This window comes from Orbicella faveolata, unplaced genomic scaffold (assembly GCF_042242905.1).
Source record: "Orbicella faveolata isolate gen_17 unplaced genomic scaffold, um_ofav_v1 contig_26, whole genome shotgun sequence".
Taxonomy (NCBI): domain Eukaryota; kingdom Metazoa; phylum Cnidaria; class Anthozoa; order Scleractinia; family Merulinidae; genus Orbicella; species Orbicella faveolata.
Window position 1 is genome coordinate 5,625,056 of NW_028301554.1, and position 15,178 is coordinate 5,640,233.

Here is a 15,178-nt window from a genome sequence, read left to right on the forward strand (position 1 = left end):
CATTTATTTACCTGCAGTGTTATGGTAATATGCCTGCACAAGAACACAACACGAACCCTTGAGCCGAGGGCACTAAAAACATTTTGACTCTTATGCAGTTCTTTTGACACTTTTAGCTAGAACATTTTCGCATTGTCTTATTTGTTGGGAAGATGGGGGGATGGGTCTAAGGCTCCAGGCTCCAAGATGGCGGCTGCTTAGACAACATGACGTAATTACACGTAATATGACGTCATCCATCCTGCGCAAACACTTTTGGAGGAACTAAGCTGGGGTACTCTATAGCTAAAAGTTTCCTCGATCTAATACTCTTGGAGTATCATGTTGTTTACATGTGGTTCAAAAGTTATGTAGTTATTGAAATAGTGCCAAATCAATGGAATAAGATTTTACAATAAACCTCTTCCGTGGAATCATCCTCTTTGTTACCAGAATAACTGCCTGTAAAACGCCTTTATAATCTGCAGTTTCAAACTGTCTTGATCCTTCTTAAATACGTTTCGGAGCCGGAAGAATACTCGTGGAAAAAATGACGTCCTTACATCTTTTCCTATAAATAGCCTTAAAGATCTGGACACTAACGGTCAAGCATGAAATCGAGTCAACGGAAGATGAAGCAATGGCGGATGGTTGCCGTTGTAATAAGTTTGATAATTGTACTACTCATAGCTAATTTCAGGTGCGTTTATCTTGTTCCTTCTCAACTAGTATTGCAGTTTAAATCATTTTTAGCATTCCTTTTTCCACCATAGCATTCAAATTAAGAAAAGAAGTCTACGAAATGAGAATATAAATGAGCCGAGCCCTGCTTCTGTCATCGATTTAAATGATACAGCTGGTCAGAAATCTTCGAAGAACACCAACAAAAGCTCTGTGGGTGAGTAGATTTAGTGCTTAAATAAACAATAAATGAATCTTTAAGCTTATATACGAAAATAGCGCACGTGAACGGGCAGGCTAAAAAAAAAATTGCGAGAATTTCCTGCGTATAAACGTGTAGAAACAAAATTGATGACTTCAAGAATTTTCAAGCATATTTTTTTTATTTGCTTCTCAGCTTTATTATTTAAATTATAAATGCGTGACGCATTTTTATTCTTTTTTACGTCACGAATCAGTTGATGTGCACATTTTTTATGCAATATACACCTGGCAAAACACATAATAACAATAAAATGTGGTGGATAGATTATCACTAACATGACATTGGGGAGAATTATTTAGCGATGTAAGTTACATGTATAAGCTTACATGTTAACAGGGAGTGTAGAAGAGTTTTTGTAGTTTAAGGTGGCTCAAAACACTAATATTTCCATGAGACGCCTGGGCTCTAACATGCGCTTCAGTGTGAGGCATCATGCAATAACCTGAGGGGCCGCAAGATAGCATGCAAGATTTTAAGTTTGCAAAACTCAAAACAAAACATTGCAACCTTAAGTTATGACCTAAACACAATGAAAGGTACAGTGGAGAGTTACCTTAGGAAAAAAAATAGCACAGCCATTCAAAACAGTTTAATTCCAAACCAGAAAATTCACAGCTAGTTCTATAAGTCTCAAAAAAAACGGAAAACAGTTTTGAGCCACTTCAAATGATACTGATTGAGGGCAAAATTAAAAAGGACAACAAAACCTAACCCATTTGACTGGAACATGAGGCCCTATCAGTAGAGGCTCTAGGGATACAGGATGTCTTTTGCGGAAAATTAATGAGTTATGGTATATGTAGATCAAGTAAAGCAGGATATCGAGTGGGGCCATGAACATACTTTACAGCATTCCAGAAAATTCCAGGGAAGAGGAAATTAAAGATTCCTACAGCCTAGTATTAAATTGTTGGCATATTTTTGTCACCAGCCTTTCCCAACAGGGTCTGGTTGCCTTCTGCAAGGGGATCAGGTAATTTTTAAAAATATCCTACCATAAATACTGTATAAAAAAACAATGACATATCGTTACTTTGTGTAGAAAATGCAAAAGTGCAACCAAATTCCAATTGTTGGAAGAAGGAAGAAACACGCAGTCTTGCGGAATGTGTTCAATGCAGTGACTATGAAAAGGTAATTATACTATTAAGTACTGGAAATAATAACCAAGTAATATCTCAGGGTTGTTAATCTCATTGGAATTAATGACTTGATGACAACCATGCTGCAGTAATTCTGTATACCAGCTGAAAACATTGTGATCCTTCAGAAAATATCTTAACCCTCCCACAGAGGGGATTTTGTGGTTTGACCCCTCTCCCTAGTGCCCAGCTCACGATCCATTTAACCCCAAAATTCACAAATTTGAAAACTGGGAGTGGGGGCTGTAGCACCCCCCCCCCCCCAACCCCCCCAAGCCCATATACACCTTAACAGTGTATGACCAAAAGGTGAGATACAGTCAAACCCCTATTAAGTGGCCACATATCAAAGTCCCAAACACCACCTCCCATTTTGCAGAGGGTGACCGCTTGATAGGGGCTTGACTGTATTCCCAAAAGAAGCCACCCTCCAAACATAGTTACAGGGTAAAGCTGCTGAATCCAAAATCAGGATGGGAGGGGAAGGAGAGGTAGAATACCGTACATGTTATGTATATTTAGTTAGTTATTGGGGTAGTACTTTGTGTCTAACATTTCAAACCCAAATGTCTTTTTGAAATGTTGGAAACAAACTTCCATAATGCACACGCTTAGCATATCATGATACTGTAAACAGCGGCAGATAAGCTGCAACCCAAGTTTGCAGCTCAAATTTTGAAAGAAGTTTTTGGAAAGAGATCAAAATAAACCAAAAGTGGAGTCTTGAGAAACTTAAGATGCATTTTACATTCATTGATTTATTGAATGTAAAGCTGTGTAAACTCACTAAACATTTAAAAACAGAGAATACTGTAATAGTATGGACATGATGTTTACTGACTTTGACATGTCTGATCTTTCTCTGGTATTTTGCCTTTCCTGTCAGTTTTTCATTAGAATTTTATGCACAACAACAAGAATGCTTTTATTTGTTTGCTTTTTTCGTTCATTTGTAGCTTAGTAGCCAGGCATTTGCCCAAGTAATGATAATGGCAACTCTGAAAGTTTTGATGAAAAATGTTAATTCATGCAATTTCATGGCACTTTGTCCAGATGTTCTCACAGATAAGCCATGTCCCCAATTTGTTAGGAAAATTTTTAGTAAAAAGATGCAGCTTATCTGCCGGTGTTTTCAGTAATCAATCAGCAAAAGGGTTCAAATTGTTTTTTATAATTCTTTGTCACCGATCAATCAGTGTGGACTTGGAGTACAAAAATGTCACAAGTCAAGGCCACTGCAACACTCATTCATGAAAATGAATAGAAAAGTTTAAATCCATTTTGTTTAATTTATGCTTTTGCTCTTTTCTTAACAGAGGACAATTAAAGGATGTTTACAGACTGGAAATATACAGCTTTCATACTGTGTTGATTCAAATGTGAAATTTTATGCGAGGTAATTTTGCAGTCTGCCATTCTATTTAACAAGGGGATTTTTGTTCTTGGACAAAAATAATTTCATTTGTAGGTTGTTAATATTTTTCTGTCAGTCTTTTTTACACTGACTATATCTTTGATAACACACTCACTCAGTCAATCCTTTTCATGTGGTAGCACACATACACTGTAATGAGGCCACTGTGAAATGTCAGAGACCTTCACTAGTTCTGCTTCCTGTCTTTTTCTTTATTTGTAGCCTCTCCATCGCTTACTCCATATTTCTGCATCTCTTTCTTTAGTCTCCATCACCAGGTTTCTCTCAGTCTTCTGTCTTTAAACATAAAGCACTAGTTAAATAGTCCTGTTTACAAACTCAAAATATTTGTTTTATTTTCTACATGTAGCTGTAAATATATTATAGAATGGGAAGAGAAAAAGTTCTGGATGTTTGAGGTATTGCTTGTGAGAATAATAATTGTATACATGTATACACATGTGTTGTGAATTTTTGGTGTATTTAGTGGACATCATAAAATTATGCTTGTTATAAAAATTAACCAATAAATAAACACAGAACATGTGGAAACAACAGGTTGAATGTGTGTTTAACTCACTGGGTTATTCTGTCATGTTTTCAGCATTCCTGGTTTAAACTAATGAACTTGCCTCAATCCTCTTGATCAAATGCACTTTTTTATACTGATTTTATATTAATTCATTAATTCATTAATTAATTAACTGTTGTACACCCTAGTAGCAGGGGTTTCATAAAGGGCCAGGCAATGGGCAAATTGACCGGCTGTGAGGATGATTTTGCTTGCCTGGATTGACAATCTAAGGAAAGTTTTTCTTATAAAGAAGTTCACTTCAAGAACTTTTGGCCACTGTGAAAACCAGTCCCTCTCCTACTGAAAACGTTTTCCCTGTTGCAAGGGCCTTCTGCAAAATCATTCACCTCTGCAAATAAAGCTACATAATTATAAGATGATTTTTTTGTTCATTTTGTTGTTCTTTAGGAGAAGTGAATGTTTAAATGTACACTCAATCTGACTCAAGTGGTTTAGTTATAATTAAAATATAATGGTATTGACTTTTAAATCCAAAATGTTTGTCACACAAACCACATACTTACCCCTTTACATGTAATTTTGGGCAACATAATAGACCATAAGTGATTTGTATTCCCAATACTGGACTCAAACTAGCTTGCATTTGGAAAGATTCCCCGCATAAGCCTTGGTTGAAAGCTAGTTCCAGTCCACTGGTGACAATATGAATATGGTCTATTGTTGCAATGTCAATTTATTTATTAAATTTTTTTCTTTATAAATCTCTTGCCAGGGTATTGTGCTTATCATGTTAATGTTTCACTGTTTACTTAATATTTATATATTTTTTGTTGTATTTTTGTTTTATTTATCTCTTGCCAGGGTATTGTGCTTATCATGTTAATATGTTCCTCCTCAATGGTATGGTACAGACAAAGACAGCTTGACAGCGTGTTCTACCAGAAACTTCAAAAACAAGTGGAGAGCGACACTATATAGTAGTACGTGAATATATTACGACAACAATGAAATGCAAGTTCACAGTCTGAGCCAAGCCATATTCCTGTACAGTACTGAACAATGTATATTTTTATTTATTTGATTTGGAGGAATATGCTGGGTACGATTTGTAACTATAGTTTTAAAGGAAAACAAGTGAAAGGAAGTCACTGGCTCAAGAATGGCACAAGAATATGTTTTAAAGGAAATCATTGCCCGTGGAGATTGTATTTTGACAGGTCACTGTTTCCATGCAGATTGTACATGGCTCCAAAGCAGAATTGTGTGTCCCAATTTGGAGACATTTTTGTGATTGACTCATGCAGATAATTTGTAATGTTATGGACAATGGCCCTTTTCACAGTTAGCTTTTGGCATTTGCATTGCAATGTAATCTAACAGGGATGTGAGGCAATTTCAGGAAGAAACTACCAAATTGCCTTGACTTGCCTCGCATGCACACTGGAGTGTAATGCAAATGAGAAAGTTAAGCATGAAAAGGGTTACTTACAGCCCATGTTTTCCAGCAATGAGTAATTTACATGTAAAAACCAAGTACTGTTAATCTAGATGAAAACTCAGGTTTCACCTCTTTCCTTTTTGAAGTGGTTTTACCTCGAAAATATTTTAAGGTGATTGGCTCTGCTATACTACAGTACATGCAACATTTTTATTTGGTAGTATAGTTGATCTTCCCCCTTAAAAGTAGTCTTCTTTACAGCCGTTATTAGGGTTGTCACACAACGCCTTTCCCCACTTTGTGTGACAACCCTAATAACGGCTGTGAAGAAGACTACCTTAAAAGCAGCCATTTCATTTTTATTTAGTACATGTACTTTCACATGTATTTCTCACACAGTAAAGTTTTACTTGTCACAACTGGGATGTTTCAGTTTATGTTTTCTTTATTTCCTACGTACTTCTATGTGTATGTGTATTGAATGACTTCAATAGCCTGATTTTCGAGTTGTCCCTCCATCTGAGCTCAATTTTTCCCCTTCAAGAGATGTCAGAGAGTTCCGCTTAGAATTTAATCCATAACTGCTTTTCATGATCTTCGGTGTCCTACAGAGACACATAGTCTTTAAATAATAGCTTCTAGGCTGTTTTTGAGAAAATTCGTAACTCAGCTTTGATGAGGCAGAGGCACTACATCGAATTTGCTCAAACATAATCATCATCATCATCATCATAATCATTGTCACCACCATCATCGCCACATCTTGCAGGGAAGAACTGAGCTTCCGAGTAGAGATTTTTCAGAGCTATCCATTCCAATAACGGAATGGTTTTATAAGAAAAAGTACAACAAGTGATGCATACAAAGTCATGTGCGTAGGCATTATAGTTGCCATTTATTTACTAATATATATCTAAAACAAAACAATGTTGTAATGAAGAGAGTAATAAAATGGACTTATGGTAAATAAAGAGAAATGTTTTCCTTTTAACTAACCACTTCACATTGTTTTCATTTTTGCTAGAATATAATGTGTTATGCACACTGAATCTCACTATGTATCTTATATTTTTAATAATATAATTCCCGAGCCTGTAAATAGAAGCCAGTCATCAGATGATAATAATATAATTAGCATTGACCAGTGAAATTTTAGTTTGGCCTGACAAAGTTACCTCAAGCAATCTGAAACATTCAATTTTGTAGGAAATTTAAAAATATATATATACGTATCTTATGGTATGTCTTATGAGGTCAAGCATTGACAAAATATAAAGAGTCTATTTCATGCCTAGACATTAGAACAGTAGATGTAAAACTAGTGTACATTGTATATACTAATTATGGTCAACCTGACATGAAATAGAAGTAGCTAAGACGAGCAGAAATGTGATGCATAGTAGCTCTTTAGATCCCAGATTTTTCTTGGACCAACATCAACTCTTTCTTAACATTCTGGCTTATCCAGAACTCAAATTAACATGTTACAACGCTGAAAAACAGACTATCCCATCCATGAGAGCATGTGCAACAGTCATTAAACCCACTGACTGGAGAAACACTGGTTCTGCACAAGAATTGCTACTGTTGGAAAGTGTTTGAAGCGAGTACAAAGTAAAAAGAGGGTAAATTACAAGTATATCCAAAAAGATAGTTAATTATGTAGTGGGTACTTGACTAAAGCAGCAAGGAACCTTAATTGCATGAGAAATAACAGTTTCAGCGTAAGAGCATACAAAAGAATTCATTTGAGTCTCATGCTCAATGCCTTAGACTTGAGAGCTCTGCAATAATAATTTAATCAGCATTTTGACCACCAAAAGTTTAGTCTGATCTGAAAAATTTTGATTAGCTCAAACAATCTATTTTCCTGGAAATTAAAACTATATATTATGGTACGTCTCAAGATGCCAAGTGTTGACAGACTGTGGGAGTCCGTTTCATTCCTGAACAATAAGAACGGTCATGAACAGTGAACTAATTATGATCTAACATGAAATTGTCTGACCAGAAAAAAACTTCCTTTGTAGCCAAAATTACACCAGGATTAAATAGAATGCTCAAAAGGAAAATATTTCCACAACTGTCCCTACTTAGCAGGGGGTACAGTACTTCCTAGTAATAGGCTAATGGGAATGTGCAGCTGGATGGGGTTGCATTTTCTCGACTGGATTGGCTATAATTGGGTTAGATTTTCAAACGAGTTACTAGTAAGAATTGGATGGCCCATGTTCAGGATTTTGGGGGTAAGAAACATCTGGCAAGTAGCTATTTGAAAATTGGAAGATAAATCAATATGGGGTGAAAATTTTGTTTGCAAGTGCTCTACATTCAGGTTGACAAATGTGTCATTTCATTTTAGGCCTTGTAAGGTAGATGAATGAACAGAAAGTGACTAAGTTGGAATTTCCAGGCCAGTGGCACATACATGTATACAGCAAAAATTGAACCCCACCCAATGCCAGGGTCCCTTGCCCACCCCCACAATATAACAGCTGTTACATAACTAAATACAATTTATGGAATGAATTCCCAACAGTGCAAGAATAAGTTCAAAGTCAAGTATTAACTTGTAGACAGCAAAGCTAAGATCTCAGCATTTCCGTAAGTGACAGCTGAAGTTGTCTCTTGTTGAGTTCCCTCATTCTTACTGCTCCTTGCATAGTTCTCGGCATCAGCCAACATTGCTTTTGCAACTTTTGCCACAGAAATGGTGCTCATCACCCAACCTGAGGTTTAAATAAAAATACATAAATAAGCAAATAGTTTTAATTAATAGGTTACAACAGGGTTCAATAAAAACTTGAATTACAGCTTGCTCTTCGAACAAGCAGCTCTCAAATTTTGGTTGCCCCAGGCAAGTCTTGGTTTACTTTTGCTTGGATTTAGTTAGAGGACTTGTAGTATACTTGAGGCTCTCAATGGGGTTAACCATAAGCCGTAAAACGGCCCAAAAATTTAGCTGTTAGGTGTAAATAATTGGAAAGTTTCTATTAATATTTTTTTGAACAATCATGGTAAGTAATCTCTAATTAAAAATTTCTGTTAAGCATAGACCCTTTTCATAAATGGCTGCCAATTTAAAATTCTTTTGTATGCATTTAAATTAGCCTTACTAAGCTTGTTTCAGAATAAAAATTCTTTTGAATTACCAACTTCAAAATGACGTTAGTAAGGCTAATTTTAATACTTGCAAAAGAATTTATAATTGGCCGCCATTTATGAAAGTGGTCTATAAGGAAACATTAACTGTTTGGTCATAAAAAGAAGCCAAAATATTAATCATTAGCTGTATGAGCCACCACTCATTGAGACCCTCTTACTTGGGCCCTTGGGCAAGTGAGAATGAAAAGTAACATGCTGGCAAGAAAATCCACTTGTCCTTGATAAGTACATGTAGACAGCACTTTTTTTGAGTCCTGGTGCAAGGAGTAGTCTCTTTTTTTTTCCCTTAGCTTGTTGAGTTAGAAGCAGAAAAAGGACGAAAAATACCAGTGGAACACCTATAGCCATTCTACAAGTATCACAAGCAGGTTAGCTGAAAAATTATGGCATTTTCCTTTTCTGAATTCAGTGGGGAAAAAATCCATGATACTGACAGTAGCAATTTGAAAACACTATCAATCTAGCTGCCAATGAGCTGCCAAAACCCTGATAAACAGATGGCCGTTTGTTAATACTATATACTAGTTTTTACATAACATTCTGCTCAAATATTTTGCCATTACAAAAGGCATTACTTACCAGCCAACTTCTCTCCAAATCTTTTTTTGGTACCTCTATCAAGAACACCAGGTCTGAATATGCTTGTTTTTGGAAAATGCATTTCTTTCAAGGCATCCTCTACCTAAAAATGATATTTGATTTTATTACCAGTCGGTGTTTTTGTTGTTTTATAACTTAATAATAATCCATTTTGTTTGGTTGAGTTGCATAGCTCAGTTGTGTTGCATTGCATTGCTTAAATATGTTGCATTGTGTTTCGTGACATTGTAGTCTCATTTCATTTGTCAATTTGTGAGAGCTTCAGCACATATTTTAACAGACTCAAAAGCCCACTTGACTCATATTAAATGTAAATTAGTCAATGGCTCAGCTGGGATGTCATCCCCCTACCCTCCCAGAGATGTGTTCCCACAAGATTATGTTTTTTAACAATTTGCTATTTCTCACTTATAATTAAATTTTATTTCCATTAATAATTTAAATATTTCTAATAATTTATAAGTATCACAGAACATTTTCATAGTTTACCTCGCCTTTAGTTTTGAGATACAGGAAAAGACTGGATGATTTTGCTCCTTGAGAAGATATATATGTCATGTGAGGAACACTGGCTTCTTTGGCAATTTTTGCACAATTAACAACATAGTCATAATCCACATGTCTGAAAGCAGCCTAAAAATAGAATAACAGAAAGAAGCATTAATAAAGATGTTTAGGAAAACAACTATTAATACATTCTTGGTTCACTCTGACCATCATTCTGAGAGTTGAACAACATGTAACATTGGTAAACGTAACAAGGTGAACCTCCCCCACTCCCTCTCCAGCAAGAAGACAACAGAAAGGTAAAATGTAGATTTATAAACAGGAACCTTTCCTGTTTGGAAAGAAATTAAGCGTATGTCATGAAACAGTGACGTGGAGTAATGTAGATGCTGTGAAGGAGACTAGGAAAGGGTTAAAAAAGATTTGGCTTGTATCTGTCAGACATGTATAGTCTTAAAGCGTTGGTAACAGCTTTTAATTATTACATAATATTTAATAACCTTTTGCTGTGGGCATGAGGTCAGGAGGAAAGATCTTTGTCAAAGTTTACCATCAACATCACTATTTTCAGTTATAAAGAAGCATTGTTTATTACTTGTTGCATTGTAAGTTTTCCTCTTTAAGACATTTTTTTATGAAGAGTAATTTCATATAATTTTATGCAAAGGTTAACTCATGTCAATCACTATGCACAGGGAAATTCACAGGTTTGCTCATAGAAAAATTTGATCTTCATTCCTATCGCTTTAACCACACTCAGCTGATAATAATTTAACATAGAGTTGGGAGAAAAATAGTTAAATTTATCATTTACCACTAGAAATTTGAGGGTTAGTTACCGTAAGCTTGAACTGTTATAATAATTACTAATAAAATAGCAATTGTGACTTACAGCTGATCCAGCAGCACGTCGAGTGGTACCCAAAGTACAAAAGAAAACATCTTTGTCCTTAAATTGTGGCCCAACTGTTTCACTGCTTATTGTCTCAAAGTCTGGTATTATAAACAAAAGAAAGGCTACTAAATACTCTCTCTCGATCCATAGGTCAATAAAGATGCAAAGCTTGTTGAACAGGCTTGCCACTTCCCATTCATAATGATTGAGGTTTTCAAGGTTTTCCAAGCCTTTTTCAGTTTCTGGAATGCACTCAGAAAATAAGGCCAATGACACCAGGAGGAAATCTTTGGGTAGGGGTGTGCCGTTGGTACACTGAAACCCTTACTGTATACTACACCATGATCAGCTTGATTTTGCAATCCTATTCTAGACTAGACACCAAAACCCTTACCCTATCCCATACTAGCTAATTTTCCGTGCAGAAAGTTTATCACTTAATCGCAGTCCAACATTCACTGACTAATCCAAAAATCTTACAAAGTCACTTCCGAGTTTCAATTTCTATTATAGAACCTCGGTAAAGAACCATGTTCTACACAAAACTATTTATACACTGTCCAATTTGCCTGTAAATAATACACTACTCTAGACCAAAACTGTCTGATTTCTATTTTGTTTATTTATTTATTTATTTATTCAACTTCGCCAGTTACTAAAAATTAATATACTAACTTATATACATTAAAAATTCATTACGCAGGGAGACCACTACAGCGTAGCCAATTACAGTGGATCCCGGGGTACTGATAAGAATTCTATTCTATTACCCTATCCCAGACTAAACTGCCTGAAAACCATACCCTTCACAGCAGCACATACTGTACCCATTTATAATAATTATATGGGAATACCCTCACCCCCCACTCGGCCAATGACCAGAGGACACAGAAATAATATGAATTTGTTAATAACTGATATGTCCGGTAAAGTTCAAACATAAATTGAGGGGCATTTCAAAAGAACGTGAGCACAGTTTGCAAGTTTGTATGCCTGCTCTTAAACACACTTGCAAGAAAACAAGAAAAAACAACCACCTCTGTTAAATTATGTGATTCCAAAAAATATCATTACCCACCCCATGGAGGGTTGATCATTAGAAATAACAAGTGGGAGGGGGATTTCAAAAGCCAAAATTAAACCAAAACTAGAATTTTCAGACAGATGAAGAGATTCCAAACAAAAAACAAATATTTTATGACCAATGGGTATAACATTTTGTGACACAAATTACCCTCAATGAAAGTTTAATTATCATGTACTTTAGTAACAAATTGAAGGAATAAAAAAGAATTGAAAAATATTTCTGTACCCACAACAAGTTGTTCAAGCCTCCCTGACTCTTCTTCAGCTTTTTGGTCAATAGAGTACCCTTCAGGAACCATGGCATTTCTCCGTCCCAAAGAAACAACTTTTGACACATTCTGCAAGATTTCAATAACATTAGTACAATTTGAAGAGCTTTTTCTCAGGCCCAGTGCAGACGCCATGCTTCAGCTGTGCCAAACTTAATTCCGGAATTAAGTTTGACAAAAGCACACCAGAAGTACAGCATCTGAATCAAACTTTGAAGTTAAATTCAGTAGCAGTTAAGTTCGATGGACAAGCTCTGCTGTACTACACAACTCTGGCACACGTTAATATTATGTTGCATCTTAGCGGGATTGCATTTCCAGGGGGAGTTATAAGGAGAACTGTTACATCATGGCTTCAGTAAATCCTAAATGACACAACATCTGAATCAGGGTCGTGTTTCTGCCGTGTTACTGTCCAACCTACTTGGATTTGAATTTGCACTGCACAAATCTTCTGAGCTTGGGTGTACTAAAAATAATTGCCATGTTTATTTTGGTCAGACTCACAAGTACAGGCATTAAAATTTCGCTTTGGCTACATGTCCGGCAGCCGGACAGGTTTCTTAAAATACTCCGTGTCCGGCAGTGAGACTTTTTTTTTTAAAGTAAAACAATGTAAAATGAACGTTATGACAGGGAACCCCAAGAGGAATCGAACTCAGGTCGACAACCTGGTAAGCAATACTGATGACCACTGTGCCACCGCAACTGGCCGGCAATTTTCAGTATTTATCGAGTTACCCTTAGCATTATTGAAACAGGCTACCGGAGTGCTATTCAGGCTAACCAGAGTGCTTTTTAGGCTAACTGGAGTGCTTTAAAGGCTAACCGGAGTGCTTTTTAGGCTAACCGGAGTGCTTTTTTAGGTTAACCGGAGTGCTGTTCAAACGTTTTGACTGCCGGTCATTTTATAATAGTCTAAGTTATAAATCCCGATACACCGAGTGCCAGGCTCACCAAAATTAGTATTCAGCCATATAAACAAGGATTTGACATTATTAACTGAAATTTTTAAAAAATAACTTTGACTGCTGGACACGGAGTATTTTGAAAATCCTGTCCGCCTGCCAGACATAGAGACACAGCGTTAAAATTTCGGTCGGTTGATGTGCATAAAATAACGTGACTGTGTGGGCAGGCCTGTAGCTGTCCAAACACCGTTTGTTATTGGTCCACGAAACAATACAAAAATGATCCAAAGAATGCAATGCCCCTATCTCTGTAGCTGCAGCTGCAGGTTACGAGAACCAAGGAGGTCTTAGGTCTTTGTTTTTGAGATTCATAGGGAGTCTTGGGGCGGATACAGGATTTTAGATAAGGGGGTTCCAGAACGGACCGCCAAAGGCCGAAAGCCCTGATCCCGCCCCCGGCCCTAGATCCGCCCCACCCAGGAGATCTTAGGTCTTAGTCTTTGAGATTCAGTGGTGGTCTGATTTAAGTCTTAGATCATGTTAGGTCTTAGTTTTTGAGACACCCCAGCGTGCTATACGATACGTACGAGTTTTGATCAAATAGCTTCAAAACATGCACTTTTGACCATGAGAACAGCACGAAAGTTGGTATAAATAGCACAAACTTAAACGCTGGACAAGATATCCTTCCCATTAAACAAACCTTAGAGCACAAAAGTTCACCGAGCAAACACTCGCCGATAGCACCAGTAGCTCCAATCAACACAGCCCTCATCCCTAACGGTTCCTCTGAACTTTGTTGACTTTGTTGGGGAGTCGCTGCTCCTCCGTCCGCCATATTTCTTACTGGCCCATAACTCATTGCGCGCCTAGTCTCTATTGACCGCAACCTTACGTTCCCAGTTTCCCTCGGGGAACATTTCGGGAATCTTCTGTAAGCTTCCAGCTAAGGGAAACCCACATCGCGAGTGTATTTTGACGTTTGTAAAAGCTGAGGTATTTTAAATGTCCTTCCTTTGCAACCTTTATGCCAAAGCCAAAAGTCACGCAAAACCTCGGAAGGAATCGCTTCGTGACGACATAGAGAACACGGCTGCGGAGGAGACCGATTTTTGAAGGGTTCGTTAATGACGACCTTATATTTATCATTCGTTTGGGATAGTAAGTTGCTTCTGCGAACGCAAATTGATCTTCACTGCAAAGCCGAGAACAGACCGAGACAAATTTGAGATAAAAATAAATAAATAAATAAATAACAATATACTGCGCGACATTTCTTTTTGTGCAACAAACCTTTTGGCTAAGAAAGAGTGAATAGAAAATAGCTAGATAAATGGAAACTTCGCCTTCGTTTGAATTTCTGGGTTGTTATGTTCTATTTGCAATACCGTAAACTTCGAATTCCGAAAGTAACGACCCTCGTTACTTTCGGAATTAGCAGCCTTTGGGGCTCGCTACTTTCGTGAGGTCGTTACTTTCGAGGGGTCGTTACTTTCGGGAACAAAAAACGTCATAGGAAATTGGTACGACAGAGCTCTTTTTCACGAAATAAAAGACAGAAATTCGTTAAAAAAAAACAGTTCTTTATACATCAACTTAAATTCTTTGTTCCAGTTTAAAGCTATGTTGCTGCCAGATGGGTGGGCTCTTCATGCCTAGACCAAGCACGTAGGCTGGTTTTGATACGGGTAGGTTCTTTTTATCTTTAAACGGACCAAAATAGCTCTAGTTGTATTAATTATTACCTTAGCAACCTCAAGTCGACTAGAAACGTTTATCTATTTCCGTCCCTCTAGTAAGGCGCAGAAGTTTTATCGCTTCACCTCGGTTCCCCATCGGCTTACAACGCTGGTGTTTGTCTAAGCCAGAAATAAAGCCCCTTTGTTGTTCTTAAACTCCCTTGTCGTTGGTGTTTGAAAAAGCAATAATTACAACGTTTCCTTATTCTTTTTGTCAAGGATAACAGTACTGAACTGGCACGGTTACAGAAGGTTTCCCAGTTGTATCCTTCCGCGCATAGGTATCTACTACCACATCAAGGTCCACGGTGGTATCATAATGGCCGTGGAGAAGCGCGAGGCTTGATAAGCGGCATTTCCTCAACAATGCTCTCGTGCAGTTGTTAAGGCGGCGCAATTTGCTCGCACCTCGTTCGCATTCATATGATGTTACTGGAATAGTATATGCAATTTTGAACAGAACGCTTAGGTTCGGCAATAAGGATGTATCACATTCCTTAATTGCAAAAGCGGGGGAAGCTGGCCCCAGTTCCGGTTCCACTGATAAGTATC

General features: G+C 37.2%; 2 protein-coding genes across 2 annotated transcripts; one reads left to right on the forward strand and one right to left on the reverse strand.

The window, feature by feature from the left end:
• Positions 1 to 571: 571 nt before the first annotated feature.
• On the forward strand, positions 572 to 6,449 carry LOC110043340 (protein JTB-like). The gene is made up of 6 exons (XM_020748786.2): positions 572 to 679; positions 753 to 877; positions 1,968 to 2,059; positions 3,384 to 3,463; positions 3,852 to 3,900; positions 4,878 to 6,449. The coding sequence occupies exons 1-6, from the start codon at positions 591 to 593 to the stop codon at positions 4,992 to 4,994; spliced, it is 552 nt and encodes a 183-aa protein (XP_020604445.2). The 5' UTR covers positions 572 to 590; the 3' UTR covers positions 4,995 to 6,449.
• Positions 6,322 to 13,764, reverse strand: LOC110043338 (protein HTATIP2-like). The gene is made up of 6 exons (XM_020748784.2): positions 13,591 to 13,764; positions 11,934 to 12,045; positions 10,619 to 10,719; positions 9,709 to 9,852; positions 9,199 to 9,301; positions 6,322 to 8,183 (listed from the first exon to the last, which is right to left on the reverse strand). Exons 1-6 carry the CDS (start codon positions 13,747 to 13,749, stop codon positions 8,020 to 8,022), a joined length of 783 nt encoding a protein of 260 aa, XP_020604443.2. The 5' UTR covers positions 13,750 to 13,764; the 3' UTR covers positions 6,322 to 8,019.
• Between the last annotated feature and the right edge of the window lie 1,414 nt (positions 13,765 to 15,178).

Coding starts and splice junctions, on each gene's coding strand:
- LOC110043340 (XM_020748786.2), top strand. CDS start 591: ATGAAATCGAGTCAACGGAAGATGAAGCAATGGCGGATGGTTGCCGTT. Junction 680..752: donor CTACTCATAGCTAATTTCAG/GTGCGTTTATCT, acceptor TTTCCACCATAG/CATTCAAATTAAGAAAAGAA. Junction 2,060..3,383: donor AATGCAGTGACTATGAAAAG/GTAATTATACTA, acceptor TTTTCTTAACAG/AGGACAATTAAAGGATGTTT.
- LOC110043338 (XM_020748784.2), bottom strand. CDS start 13,749: ATGAGTTATGGGCCAGTAAGAAATATGGCGGACGGAGGAGCAGCGACT. Junction 10,720..11,933: donor GCTTGAACAACTTGTTGTGG/GTACAGAAATAT, acceptor TTATAATACCAG/ACTTTGAGACAATAAGCAGT. Junction 8,184..9,198: donor ATTTGGAGAGAAGTTGGCTG/GTAAGTAATGCC, acceptor TTTAAACCTCAG/GTTGGGTGATGAGCACCATT.